Source organism: Convolutriloba macropyga, chromosome 12, assembly GCF_964194025.1.
Source record: "Convolutriloba macropyga chromosome 12, txConMacr16.3, whole genome shotgun sequence".
Lineage (NCBI taxonomy): Eukaryota > Metazoa > Xenacoelomorpha > Acoela > Convolutidae > Convolutriloba > Convolutriloba macropyga.
Window position 1 is genome coordinate 31,800,183 of NC_134479.1, and position 15,571 is coordinate 31,815,753.

The 15,571-nt window shown below is 33.7% G+C and overlaps 1 protein-coding gene across 1 annotated transcript in view; it reads right to left on the bottom strand.

Annotated features, from left to right (window-relative positions):
- Positions 1-15,571, bottom strand: part of LOC142351230 (uncharacterized) — a 100,976-nt gene that overhangs the window by 6,106 nt on the left and 79,299 nt on the right. Inside the window, exons 12-17 of the mRNA XM_075403366.1 lie at positions 10,517-10,744; positions 6,775-6,825; positions 6,094-6,231; positions 5,619-5,824; positions 5,214-5,331; positions 1,951-2,111 (exon numbers count right to left, since the gene is read on the bottom strand). Coding sequence (XP_075259481.1) covers positions 1,951-2,111; positions 5,214-5,331; positions 5,619-5,824; positions 6,094-6,231; positions 6,775-6,825; positions 10,517-10,744 — 902 coding nt within the window. The remainder of the gene's footprint in view (positions 1-1,950; positions 2,112-5,213; positions 5,332-5,618; positions 5,825-6,093; positions 6,232-6,774; positions 6,826-10,516; positions 10,745-15,571) is intronic.

Below are 15,571 nucleotides of genomic sequence, written 5' to 3' on the forward strand. Positions count from 1 at the left end.
GAAGCCAACAAATACGCTCAGTCATGAGTCGATAGAAGGACAAAAAGGGTCGTCATGCATCTGTAATTAATAAGATATCACAATAGGTTTAATGACTATGAGAACAAAAACAAATACGGAAACCAATAATTCATTAGAAAAGTGCAAGAAAGTGTCGCAGCCATTTAAACCTTATCTTTTCATCTGAAACTTTTGCTATGCTCCATTTAACCTTTTTTTTTCAAAATCAATGACAGCTATCAATAATAGGATATTGAGATAACATTTCAACGGTAACCAAATATACACAAATATCCAAAAATTTAATTTTTGAAATCTTGTGGCATCGAAGCCATAAAACCAGGAGTTAGAAGATAAAACAGACAATAAGTTCAATAGCTGTCAACAGAAGTCAATAAATGCGCTCAGTCATGACTTGGCAAAGATGTGTGTCATGCATGGTTAGTCAATAAGATATCACTATAAATCTTATGACTGTGAAAACAACAAATACAGGCAAAAACTAAAATTAGTAGAAGTGCGAGAAGAAAGTGTCGAAGCCATTTAAACCATAAGTTTTCCTCTGAAGACTTTATCTATGATCCCTTGAATTTCTTCCCTAAACCAACTAGGAGCTATCTAAATTAGGATAATGTGATAAAATTTCAAAAGGATTCACAAATACAAAAATATCCAAAAAATTTTTAAATTTTTTTGAAATCTTGTGGCATCGAAGTCATAAAACCAATAGTTAGAAGATAAAACCGCTAAACAGATTAGTTTTGGTTGCAGTAGAAAGTAAGGGGATCCTTTCAGTACTGAGACCGACTGACAGTTTACAAAAATAAGTTTATGATCGGTTAATATTTATAAAAAAATTTCGAAAATTTATATATAAAGTCTTAAAGTCATTAGCTGTCCAATCAAAGCACTGAATAGCTTCACTAATGCTCATTACGAAACCCATCGCACTTTTAGTGAACGATTCTATACCATAGGGTTCCAAAAATTCAGTAAAGCCCCAAAAAGAAAGTCAATTTCATTAAAAATTACGAAAGCTCAGATTCGAAGCCATAAATAACGTGTGCGATTCCTTGAAAACGTGTTTTTTGTTCATTAGGCGTCATTTTACATTAAATCAGGTTTATCATTAACCAAACATCGATATGAAAAGTGACCAGTCTCTAGGTGACCTAAAAAATATGAAGTTTTCTAAAAAAAAACAGCTCTCAAATAGAATTCGATTTTTTTTTATAGTAAACTTCCCTATGAGACCAGAACTAGTCTTTTTATCACCTTTCGTGTATTAGGAATACAAAATTGATGCCTTTTGTGGCGTGAATTGTAATTTTAAATGAAAAATTTTTAAATAAAAGATCATAATTTGAAGAAAATTTACACTAAAAGTGAACGAAATCATACCAAATATCACGTGTTCACACAAAACTTCAATCCTCGATAACTCCTCGAAAAACACGAAATTCAAAAAAATCTTTTAATTTCAAATTCTAGGCTGGACGAGCTTTTTAATGATACCAATCACATTTCTGTACGATGAATATATCAATCGGCCAAAATTGACTGAACAAAAAAAAGTCATTTGAGTATATAGTTCCTTCCCCCACAAGTGGGGTCGGAGCAATTATGCGAATCGTGGCATTGCATATTTTTTCCGACAGTATCAATATAAAATTGTCCGTTCAAAAATTTTTACTGAGAAATTGTTAAATAAAACGTGCAAACTCGCTTTGTTTTATCAAGATTTTGTTAAAGATTCTTGTGCAGAAGATATGCAATTTGCTAAAATTTTTGGCAATTAATTTCTGAGTAAATGAAAGAGTAGTCTGAAATGTGGTAATAACAAGAAAAAAGGCAGATGAGAACAGGCCGCTGTGGCCTAATGCTGTTCAGCGGCGATTTCGCTAAAAACACGACTACTACTGTGTTGGTGAAAAGGTAATGAGCACTCACGCTTTCAACGTTTTCTGCATCTTGGCGCTTTGTTCTGTAATTGCGTTTAGTTCTGTTTTGAGATGGTCGTTTGCATTTTGTATCTCTTGTTGCAGGTGTTTTTGTCTATCTTCTAAAGTAGCAGCTGCCTTCTTAGCCATGGCCAGTTCTTGACTCTTAATCTACAAGTAGACAGCAGTTATAGTGACATCGTATGAGTTTCAGATTTGTTTTGCGCTTAGTCGAAACAATTTCTGATCCTGACATAGAATTTAAGTCGCACATTTCAATTTGAACCGGATAACATTTCGTAGTACAGTATTTTATCAATGGTCTTTACATAAAAATTATTTAACAAAGCACATGAGAAATTTTTTTGTTTTTTCAAACGGTTTAATCATTTACACTCAGGTAATATTCGGGCTTAAGGTTTTGGCAAAAATAGGTGGGGAAACATAATACATTTTTTCACTGCTCTATTCTAGAGGAAAATTCGAGTGAAATGTTGCTTTACCGGGATACTAGCAAATGTACTAGAGCTAATCTTAACAAAAAAATTGCATCCGCGGATTGGAGTTTCATGTATCAACAAAACAATGCAAACTCAACTTTTGAAAAATTTTCAATTATGTTTGAAAAAATTCTGAATAGTATAGCTCCCATCAAAATAGGAGAGCCATCATCAAAATCAACGAAAAAGAAATGGTTATCCAGAAAAATTCTGAATCTAATCAACGAAAAGCACAGGCTTTTCAATATTTGGAAGATAACAGCAGACGTTGACACATATAACTCATACAAAAGAATAAGAAACCATACAAACAGACTACTTAGAAGAGCGAGTCACAATTATTCACAGAAATTGTTCGTAAGTCTTCCCGATTCAAAACAACAGTGGAAATTCATTAAAACAAAAATAAAACACGAGGATAAAAACGGCGAAATTTCTAGAATTCGGTTCAACCAAGATATCTTAAAAGACAAAAAAGAAACACAATTAATATTTGTTTTTCTAAATTAGGTTTATACGAAGGCGAGACAGAAAAGATTGAGCTACCGGACTTTGCTTTTGACAAAACTGAGTTTTCCTTTAGACATATAACGAGAAAAGAACTGTTTACTGTAATTGAACAATTACCACAAAACAAAGCAGCGGGTCCTGGATTACTTACTACATGGTCCTTCAAGTGTAGCAAAATGTCTATTGGAACACATCTACAGTTTGCAATAAACGAATGTATATCAAAAAACATTTTTCCTGACATATTTAAAAAAGCATATGTAACTCCAATTTACAAAAAAGGGGATCCACTGGAAGCAGGAAACTACAGACCAATTTCAGTTACACCGACTCTTGCGAAAATTTTTGAAAGACTTTTGCTCCAACAAATGCTAGAACATGTTGAAAAGTATAAAATAATCATTAAAAATCAGTTTGGGTTTCTGAAAAGAAAATTTTCGAATGACAGTAATTTCGTTGACAGAATCAGTGAATAGTTTGTTAGAAGAAAACGAAACCGTTGTTAGTATATTCTTGGATTTAGCCAAAGCTTTTAACTCAATATCTCACAAAATTTTTCTCGAAAAAATTACTAAATATGGATTTAGTACGGAATCAATTGCAATGCTAGAATCGTTTTTGTCTAACAGAAAACAATGCGTAAAGAACGGCATAGAATATTCGAACTGGGTGACAATAAATCACGGAGTACCTCAAGGAACAGTTCTCGGACCTTTAATTTTTTTAATGTATATCAACGACTTCCCTGAAAAAATGAAAAAAAGAGGACGTTTTACAGTTTGCAGATGACACATGCATTATTTGTCATTCCAAATCCGATGAAAATCTCTTATGCGAAATTAACAGTGTACTTGAAAGTACTGACAGTTATATGAGGCAAAATATGCTAACTTTAAACAGAGATAAAACAGAAATTGTGGTTTTTTTCAAAAAATGGTGAATCAAAAATTGAACAATTTCATTATAATGGAATTTTCATAGAGCCAAAAACAAGTTGTCGTTATTTAGGTATAATGATTGATAACAATCTAAATTTTGACATTCAGCTGAACAAAACATTAACAAAAATGGCAAATGCTATTAGGTCAATTTACTTAAAAAGACATTTTCTACCACTAAAAGCAAGAATCGTTCTTTTTAAATCACTTGTTTTGTCCCATCTCAATTTCAGTGCAATTTTTTTTTCAATCTTTGTCGGTTATGTCACTTCAAAGAGTTAATAAACAAATAAATTGGGGAATAAAGGTTTGCCACCTGCGTGCGCAAAAAGTTTGACAGTGCAAGAGATCTATTACTGAAAGACAAAATTTTACCAGCAGAGCTTTTCATTAAAAAAGTTTGTCTTCTTAATTTTTTTGACCTCCTCTCACAATATAAACAGAGTAGTCGAGAAACCAAAAACTCCTCTTTCAGGATTCTTGAAAAGTACGAATTGACCAAAAACTGCAGAACTGTCCAGTTTTTTCCAAAGAATAAGTGCCAATCCAAATGGAGTGACAGGTCACTGATCAGAAATTTTTCTAGGAAATGGAATAATTTGCCAATTGAAATCCGAAAAGAGAAAACTAAAAACAAACTTAAGGAAAAACTAAGCAGCGAAATGGTCAAACTGCATGAACGTGTTCCAATAGATAGACAAGTAAGAGGCTTTAGGAAATTTTTCTACTGAAGTATAAAGACCAAACTATTCATATATTTACGAGGCGATTTTGAAAATGTAAATATTTAACCAAACGTTCTTGTTGTGGTTATAACTTTAAATTTACATTTTTGAAGATTAAAAAAAATAATAATTGCTTGGTGGACCTAAACTGAAATGCTGCAAATGCTCAATATTAAAAAAATTGTGATTTTTGGTGTCAGTTGAATTTTGAAGTACTGCTTTTAAATGTTTTAATTACTTTCAATGTTTTAATTGGTTTAATGTCTACAAAACAAGAGTTCAAAATTTTTGCCCAATTAACACAAAAATTCTGTTCGCCTAAGCGAGCTTCGCCCAGCTGAAGCTCTAAAACAATCTGTCTTGTTCTAGTTTTAAGAACATGGTACAAGCGACAACAGTAAGATGCTATTGTTAGTTAGGTATTTACGTTTGAATCGCACTTCGAAATGTGATTCGTAAATTAAAATTGCATGCCTTAAGTTTTTTTTGCCAGGAGCAGAAAATAATTACGTGGATGTAGAAAATTTTATAACCTCTTATCGAGACTTAGCTGTCCGTGATATGGAAACTTGCACAGCATTCGTTGCCTTTTTTACGTACCTGTACTTGTGTTTTTAGCACATTGTTTTCGTGTTTCAGCTCTTCTTTTTCCAAGGATTCAGTTTCGTTTGGCATTTTTGGCGGTAATCTCATTGGCGGCAGAGACGGTACTCTGAAACTGAAACATAAAGTTTATTGAGTAGTCTTAAAAACAGGTATTACAATTCATTGTCATTTATTGTGATAATCGTGAGTTTTCTGGGTTTCGCTAGTTATAACCTAGAGCATCGAATCTGAAGTTTTCAACCATGCATTAAATGGGGAAAATTATCAAAACTGACACAATGTGACTGCACTATTGGGAATAAACAGTAGCAAAAAAATTAGGTCTGTTAGAAGTCCAATATATTTGTAGTGAATCGTGAATTCGAAATTATGTATTGAACAAACATATTTGAGACTCACGTAATAGAATTTGGTTGATCTGAGCCAATTGGGCTCGGAGCATCCCTTTCACTGGGTAAATTGGGTACCCGTGGACTTAATTGAGCTGGGGAATAGGGTCTCGCATTGGCTTTCGGTGCCTGAAGATGTTGGGAATTGTGCAGTTTGTTCAGGTTCTGAATCTGCTTCACTTTTTCTAAGTCTTCTTTCTGAAGTTGTTCGTAGTCCTGAAAATAGTTTTGTCCAGTTGATTTAAACATTGTTTTGTAGAGATAGAAGCTTTTGTTCTAGAGGGAAATAGCATTAGAAGAGTTCTAAACAATTGTCTAAGAATAGTAAATACAGAACATAGTAGAACGCAGAATCCAATTAACAGAAAAGTAAAAATTTCACCTCAAAGTTGTTGCGCGTTGTATATTCTTAGTCTTGTTTTTCTTATTTTTGGTAAGAATAAAATTTGCTTTTGTATTTAGTATCAAAGTCATGAAGAGCTTACTTGTTTGAGTTTATCAGTTTGCACGTCTCGCTCTCTAATCTGATTGGTGAGTTCTCGGTTGAGCCATAACAGTTTGTCCAACTGTCTTCTCAAGTCCCCTTCCGTATTTCTAACTTGCTCCATCTCGTTCACACGTTTCTGAAAATTTAAAAATTCAATAAATGGGCAATCCAAACGCGTTTTCTAGATTTATATGAAAGCTGTTTTTGTCCAATTTATATGTTCAATTTTGTCCAATGTGCCGGCGAAAAAATCAAGATATTATGCAACGAGTATATCGTATTTCCCTGTGTAAATTACCGTTATCCTGTGTAAGTTATCTGTGTTCCCATTCTACCAAGGTGTCTCCTAAAATGTTATATTTCCAGCAGAGAGCGTACTGTTCGATGCCAATATTGTTTATCGTTGCTTAAAATACTAACAGAAAGAAAGTGTTGGGATTCCGGCATCCGACAGCATTTTAAGAGCCAAATTGAAACGGCTAAAAATAATAGGCCTCATCAATAGGGTGGGTTTTCTATTGAAACAATTTCTTTCCAAGAAAGCTATTAACTTTCATTCAATTACAGAAAAGGAAACAATAATTGTTGTCTTCGTGGTAGAAATTATCCACTGATTTCATTAGTCAAATAATGTTGAGCTGTTTTTAGCATGAAAGATTCTGACCAGGTAAGAACGAACCTGAAGTTCCTGATTATGTTGTTTGAGGTTGTTGACTTCCTTGATATCGTTCTAAACAATGAAAAAGGATCAAATGTTGATGAAAATGGCCAAATACTTGTTTTGCAGTTATCCAAAAAGGACTAGAAATTGTTGAAAGGTCACCCAACCTTTTTTAGCCTCAGGAAACGTTCAAAAGCTACTTTTATTCAATTACATAAAAGGAAACAATAATTTGCTGCCTAGTTATTACTATAGGAATTTATAGGAAACAAGGCGGCTCGGTAATGTGCGATGGCACATAAGGTTCCGAACCCGCCCATCCACAATTATGGCATAATTGTCTACCAAATGAGGAACAGATAGAAAAACCCAAAAATTATTTTTTGTGAATCCCGAAAAAGCCCAAGTCTTTTCCAAAAAATTCTGTATGAACGATAAGATAGCCTTCCAAGCAAATAATTCAGTGGAGTAAATATTAATGCATTAGATGGCTGTAATATCTCAATATTAAGAAAGCGAGTCAAGACGAACAGCAAAATCAAACAACAACAACAACAAACATTAATTACATCAAAAAATTTATGTCCCTCTTAAAAACTAAATTTAATAGCAAAGTCAACATACCGTCGGATAAACCTAAAACTAAACAAAAATAACTTATAAATCACCAGAAAACATATGCAACCAGTCCATAAAATGGTTTGGTAACAATTATACAAAAAAGAACAAAAACAGTAGGTAAAAAAATTAACTTATTTTTTTGAAACAGTTAACTTCAAAGTAATAAATTCCATTAGGAATCAATTAAAATTACCACAAATTTATGATTACCACTGCTTCTATAGAAGGGCATTAGGACCTGTCCTTATTCATTTTTTAAAGCGGCTAAAAAGAACAACAAAGAACAAACAAAATTTCAATTGAAACTTGCCGGAAAACGCTGTCAAAACAGTCAAGCCAAATTTTGGCACACAAAATATATTTGATTGCGCCTTCTTCAAACAGCTATAATGTAGTACGTGGCCATTCATTAGTAACACTAGGTAACAAGTAGACAAAAAAAGCGAAGTGCTAAAGTATGTAATACTTTTGATTTTTTTTTCGAAACAAAATTACATTCAATATCATAAAAGGCATTAATTACAAAAGAGCTATTTAAATCGGGTCGTTTATTCGTGAAAAGGAAGCCCTCGAGACCTGTAATTATCCAGAATGTTTCTTGCATCAACAAAAAGAACGTCAAATATGACAAAAATCAAATTAATTTACTTTTTTTGTGAAAAACCGATGTCGAAGCCAGTAAGGTCATAACAAATTCTTTAGAAAAAAGATTTTTGGACACCAATCCCTTTTATTCCCTTGACACCCAAAAGTTATATTTGACCTGTAATTAACTAACGAGATTAGGTAACAAAAAGAAACATAAAAAAAAACAAAATTGCGAAATTGAAAAGTTTTTTTTTTAAATTTTGGAAAACGATTGTTTTCAAAGTCATGAAAGCCATCAGCTATCTATTAATATCAGAATATCGGTTCTTCTATTCTTCCATGAAAAGCCAATGAAAGCTATCACTATACAGGAAATTTCATACGACCGAACCGACAAATCATAAATGACAGTTAGAGACAAAATAAATTTAAAAAGTCGAGGCCGTTAAAACGATGATATATATCTTTCAGGATTTTAATATGTTCAATTGTGCCTAATTTTGAATGCAAATAAGGTGACATGAGAACTGTCAATAATCTGATAATGTGACAAAATTAGAATACGTGAAAAACTGGCAAATATCAAAACAAACAAAAATCTGAAATCTTGTCGTATCAAAGCCAGAAAACAATAACTTCAGGCTTAAAACTGCAACAGAGATTAAATGTTAAATCAGTAGGAAAAAGAAGCAGTCTTTCTTTGCTGACACTAAGCTGGAAGTTGTACAAATTAAGAAAAAAATAGAGGAAAAAATATTTAAGCTATTATTTATTGAAAAGTCAATTATTTTTAAAAAAAGAAACGACCATAAACTTTCAATTAAAAAACTAAATGCATTAGCTTGGAGCTGCTTAGCAAGCGAATTGGTCGGACCTATCACTCCTGAGCTTTGATTTGATATGTTCTGTTCTTTATTATTAAAAAAAGTTTTTAAAAAAAAAGACCGACTGATTACAACCCGATTTTTTTCGGATTGTAACAGTCCAAGAATGGCCCAAAACTAGCACTGTAAATACTTATTGTCAGTTAGGAACAATTGATTTTTCGAATGTTGTAGATATAGATAATTTGTTAGTTGAAAACTCAAAATAAAATCTGCATTTTTGATAATCAACGAGTAAAGTTAGCAAAAAACGGCAAAGTTTTAACTACAGTGCACTCTCAGCGGACTCTGAAGTAGAAATAGCCCCCCTCTGAGTCTACAAAGATTGTATGAGTGTTGTTTGGGGGTTTACTGTCGGCAAATTTAATCAAGTGGACAAAAGTAGCTTATTTCGTGCTGTTTTTGATGAAAAAGGCTAAATTTTGAAATGTTTATCCAGATCTTTTGACCAAAAAAATGAAATCAAAACATTCAACAATGCTTTTTCATCTTCAAAAATAAAATCAACGATACTATTTATAAAAATTATAACAAATTTTAGCAAAATTGACGAAAATTTAGGCAAAAATTCCGGAAAATGTGAATAAAAACAACGTGAATTCACTCTTCTTTTCTCAGAAGTTTAAACCTCGATAACTCCCTGTAGAAAACGAAAATTAAAAAAAACTTTTTAATTCCATATTCTACGCTGGACGAGCTTTCTAATGATACCAGTCTCAACTCTCTACGATGAATATATCGAGCGGCGAAAATTCACGGAACAAAAAAAAACCCAGTTGAGTATATAGTTCCTCCCCCCCTCAAGAGGGTCGGAACAATTAATCACTAAATCAACTGTTAAAGATTTCTCAAAAATTTATTTGAAAGGCTAATCTAAACACGAACCGCAAAACCATTGACTGTAACTTTATCACTGGAGACTGTTTTCAATTTCTAAGGCTGTTTACGCTCTTCGCGCGACCGAGGCATGGAATCTTATCGCCAAAAAATCAATTGCATCAGTAAGAGTAATATCGTTTGTGCCCCTTACTTCGGAGTTCCTAGATTGATTTAAAAGAAACAACCGAGACGATTCGCGTTTATATCAAAAAAGATGCTTAGAGGCTTGAGGTTTATTGCATTCAACTGTATGTTTTAAACCTTTATCCATTGTTGTCTTCATAATTGGGAATGGTGCTCTTGACCAGAGCTCCGTGGATTTTGTAAAACGTTTTATGGCATGCGCCTTTTTTGTTCAAATTTCCTTGCAGCCCTCACACAAGGAGAGGGGGCAAGTACCATTGCATTATATTTTTTTGAAAAGAAGCTTGTCCCACGCAAAGAGTGGTGGGTGTTGAAAAACAGTTGTGCTATAAGCCTTTAAAGAATGAGACGTGTAATTAGAGAAAACGTGAAAACGTATGTGTAATTAGAGAAAACTTCTATCTCAATGTTGGCGAGGTGGAAGAAGAAAGTTGTTTAACAAAAAAAAGTTCGTTCAATTTTGTATTGAGCATAGTTTATTTACTGAAAAGGTTGACATTCGTGCGCCACAAAAAAGACGCATCTTTTTGTGGCAGATGAATGTTAACCTTTTCATCGCGTGCCTAGTTATCCTCAATGCGTAAATTGGAATAATCTTTTCTGATGAACAATTTCTGTTTGATCCGAATTGTACTATTATTTACCTGCATTGCCTCATTTTCTTGCCTTGCTTCTTCCAGCCTCTGAGCTGAAAGTGCCATTGAGTCTATCTCCTGTTCTTCTTTCTCCTTCTCTCTTTCTGTAAACTCATCAATGGCATCTTGTAACGCATCTCTTTCTGTCTCAGTTGTGGCTTGTTTGTCTTTGAGGTCTTTAATTTGTTTTTCTAGGTTTGACTTCATGTCGCCGAGGTTGTTAATGACGTTCCACAGCTGAAATTAAGCAGATAATGATTATTATATAACTTTTCACTAGCCTGGCTTCATCTAAAAATGCTTATAGGCAGGCTGTAACTTTTCTCGTCTGTCTGGTTGCGTACGTGAAATAAAACAGTTGGCCGTTTTTGCTTCTATTTGATAGTTATTTTAGTGCTTTTGGCGGAACTGATATTCAAGGTTGGTTAGAAAGATAAGTGGAGAAAAATGATTTTTTTATCGGTCTTCAATTGATGAGAAAAATGATCGGTGCAATTAGAGTAATACGATCAGTATCGCAAGAATGTGGAACGGATTATTTCGTCTGTGGCGTGATAGCCGAGAGGTAAGGTGTGTGATTCACAAGCCAATGATTGAGAGTTCAATCCCCTGCCTTCGTGAAGCTGTCTGTGTAAGTATGAGCTATTACTGAACCGTAACTTCAGGTTGACCATAGCCTGACTAATGTTGGCTGCAATGATGGTACCACGTGAAAGTTTCAGACGCAAAAAAAAGTGGCCATCGTCACCAAAAAAATTAGCAATGATGCTCATAAAAAGAACAAGTCTGAAATGTGGGGAATAGTAGGAAAAAGGGCAGCTGAGAACAGGCCGCTAATGCTGTTCCGCTGCGATTACGCAGGAACAAATTAATATTATTATTATTATTAACCTTTAGAAGCATGTCTGTGCACTGGTAAGCATATCTGTGCACTGGTAAGAACACAACAATTTAACTTCTGTGAAAAATTTACCAACGGATATTTGTATTCTTTCTCAGAACATTTAATTCCTTCGGAAAACTAATAAGCAAAATCTGAGAACCTTAAATTTCGTGCGTAAAAACGCCAGAACTGTCATTTGGTTCAATTGTCGTGCACTTTTTAAATGTGCCATAAATATAGAAACAGCTGGAAATGATGGATGCGTGTTGTTCTATTGTTTTAATCCATTTTCTTTAGATGTCAAGTTGTAACCATAAGTCGGCAAATTTTGTCCCATGAAAAGGAGTTCTTCCGTTAGAACAAGTATTGCAAAGTTTTCATCACAAGACTTAGATGTTGAAGTGACAAGTTTTTATTTATGCACTGTGAAATTAATTTTGAAAGCTTCAGTGAAACTTCGAGGCAAAGCATTTCTTGATATGGCCTAAAGACAAAATGAACCGAGAAAATCTCAAACCATGAAACAAAATTTAACACTATTCAAAACGATCTGAAGGCTCAATTATGTTCTAACTTAATTTTAAAGTATCAAAACGCCCTGTTCAGGCTACTGTAAAACATGTAGCAACACATGATCGACGAGAGAAAGCAGATTTTTCTACCGTCTCATTTCATTTATGCAATTTTTGTTTAAATTTGTTACGACTACAGTTCAACTTCTCATTTTAAATTAATTTCAATGTTTGTTATTCGTTAGTCCTGAGCAGATCATTGTAGACCATCTCGTCTTGTTATCTCTACTCTTCATGTTACAGTTTCTATAGTGCCAGTCCTTCTTATCGATCTAATATTGATAAGCTACTGCATACTTCCAAGCAGCTGTTTTCATTACGCAAAGCGTTCTTCGTTAAAATTTTTAGGCGAGCTTTTTCATTCTGAATAAAATTTGATCACAAATTACCTCATCTACCAAATTAATGTTGTTAGCCTTGACATCAATCTAATTAAGTAGAAGTGGTTTTTATTATTAAGAGCCGCACAGCGATAGCTGGGGCTCTTATTGGCTTTATCTTGGTTTTTTTACAATTCAAAGAATTTGAATTGTATTGGGGCGCTGTCTTTTTTTAAGATCTGTTCACTCATTTTCACGATTTGTGAAGTCAAGTTGGAGTAGTGATTTTGGTCACGCCGAAACAGGAAGTGGAGCGAAAAAGCGAGTGGTTTTGCGGCGTGAATTTTTTTCGCTCTAATTTTAAAGTAGAGTGCGAAAATGGTGTTTGAACAAAAATTCGGTTTCTCGGTAGTGGTTTTTTGTTCACATGCGGCAATTTCACTCTGATTTTAAATGTTTTTTTCGATTTTTTGGATCAGATTTTTTTCTAAATGGTTTTCACAATCCATTCACAGCTCATTCTAGGCTTAGTTTTTTGTTTGAATTAAAATTTCATTTCTCATTAGTGGTTTTTTCGTTCATATGCGGCATTTTGACATTGATTTTTTGTTTTTTTTTCTTATTTTTTGATCTGATTTTTTACAAATGGTTTTCCCAATTCACTCGTAGTCCGTTCTAGGTCTAATTTTTTCTTTAGTCAATGAAAATTCTTTGAACTGTACGTCAGGACTTGTCCTGCTATGTCTTTTATTTAGTCGTCAAGATTTTTGTTACGGTCATATGACGTCACAACCACTTGAAATCTGCTTTGTGTTCAGTTGCTCATGCAATTTCAACTGAAGTGCGTGTGTCCAGTCATTTTTCACTCTTAGTGGAGCGATTTTTTTTGTTCATTCGCGTGATTAAATTTTTGGTCACACTTGACTTACCTCACTCTCAAAATTGACTTCCTCACTTTGAAATTGACTTGTATTTACTTTAATTCAAACAGATGAGTTCAAATGGGTGTGTGTAAATCTAAATGAAGGTTATTTGAGAGCAGCTAGTAGATGCAGCAAAAACTTATAAATCAAAATATAACATATCAGCCTTGAATGAAAGACGAATTTTTTGGTCTGTCTTTTTTTACTGTTTCTTTTTGAGACTGCAAATCTACGAAGCTATTGCGGATATTTTCTGGCAATTTGCCAACTACGTTCTAAGGTCTTTAAGTTATTGATTCCATTTAAGGCCCAGACAAATTTTACTCAAGACGCCAAGAACCCGTCCAGGACTTCAAAACATTTTTTAAGTTACAGTTTGTAGTTCGTCATTATTATTAGTTTTGTTGTGCTGTAAAACCTGGTGCAGTTCATTTTTGGCAATGTTGTTAGTCGTGTGCTTTTAGCAGTGGTGATCAAGAAAGACGAATTTTTAAGAAGGGGTTAAGTAAAGCCAAAATCTCCGATAAAGCAGTACTATAAATTGTTACTGGTGGGACAGTTGACGTGCTTCACTTGTGTCGGGGCTTGACCGTGATTTTCAAATTACATCCCACAGCGGATGCTTGGCGTGGCTATGGAAAGTGGTCCGGCGAGGCTCGCAACCTCTAGAGATTTAAAAATGATAAAATTTGTTTCTTTGATTCACTCGATTGCATAAATTGCAAATAATATGCGCTGTCTTGGTTGTAACGGTTATTAATGTATTGTTTTGGAAAGATACCGAACTGCTACGTGACACTGGGCTTGCTTTAATGTCGACTCACTTCGCGCTTACTGCGTTTAACTTTGCACCGCATTTTGGGATTTTCACGATGTGCAAAAGTTTACTGAATCTAAAATCATCTTGAGCATGTGATCGCATATTAATAACATTCTCAGCTATTCAACTGATCAACTCAAATGATCCTAATGGACGGAATTTACACCTTTTGCTTTAAATTGATTTGGTGGATTTTTAGGAAAAACAAAAGCTCAAACTTTAAGTAGTACTCTTTAAGAAAGTCTCTTCTTTGGGTCTTGTTGCTTTTTGTTTATGTAAACTTTTCGATCTCTTTCGAGATATTTTTTTCGATCTCTACCTTTCTATAAAGTTATAAAGTGTGCAGTGAACCGTAAAAATGAGGCCCGATAGTTTGCTGTCGAACGTAATGTTGCGACCCCGCTCTTCCACATTCTCGGCTTAAATATTTACCAGATCAATCAGAGATAGGAAAAAGTCAAAATAATAAAGGTTAGATATTGCTGTTATTTAAAAAAATATTGCTGTTATTTAGAATTATAAGTGTTCTAAAGAAGAAAAAACATTTTCTGAAAAATATTTGAGCTCAGGTCCCAAACCAAAATCCAAAGAAAAGGCGTAACTAGTCCCGACTTTTAATTGTTTAAGGTGTCAGGTGTTGATAGTGATCAAAACATAAGAGGCAAAAATGAAGTCGAAGAGAAACAAAAAAAATTTGGATAAGGAAAATTCCATCTTTAAAATATATCGATATTAAATTGATCGAAACAATACATGTAGAACAAGTTTACACTCCCTAACACCAGCAAAATTCACTCTATCCTGCTAAAAACAGCGAGAAAAAAACAACCAAAGGACAAAAAAAGGAATTTCGCTAAGCTCAGAAGGTTTCTGGAAATTAGTTGCTACAAGTTCACGAAAACTGTGTTAATCCATATGAACCACAAATTTAGACCATAAAGTCTATGAAGGTTCATCTATGCCTCATTGGAGAGTCGAATGGTCCCCTCATTAATGCAGCTCAGTAATGAGAGCTCAGACGAAAAAAAATTCGGAACAAAAATATTCGATTAATTTTTACGAAACCGTAAAAGCAGCATAAAAACAGATTAGATTTCGAAGGAAACATTATATAGCTCCTCGTGTGCTATTTTATGTCGTCAATAGGACATTTCGATGTTGAAAACAGGTGAAAAAAGCAATAATAGCAACAATTACAAAACTAAAAATATCAAAATATTTCATTAAATCGTTAAAAAAAACACTGATTTCCGAGCCATATCAACGAGTATACAATTGATGTTAGTCCGGCAGTGTAATTATTTAAATGGATTTATTATTTACATATTACAACAGAAAACTTGAGTTAATTCAAAGTATGTCGCATATCTCAAAATAAAAATTAATTAAGTTTATAATGTCAACCCAACCAGTAAACAGTAGTTCTAAAATTTAAAGTCACGCCTTGTTGAACAAGTAACCTTCCACAAAAAAGGGTTCATTTTGTAAGCTGAGCAGAAGAAAGTTCTAAGTTGCTTGGGGAAACTTTTTTGTCTTATTTGATTTT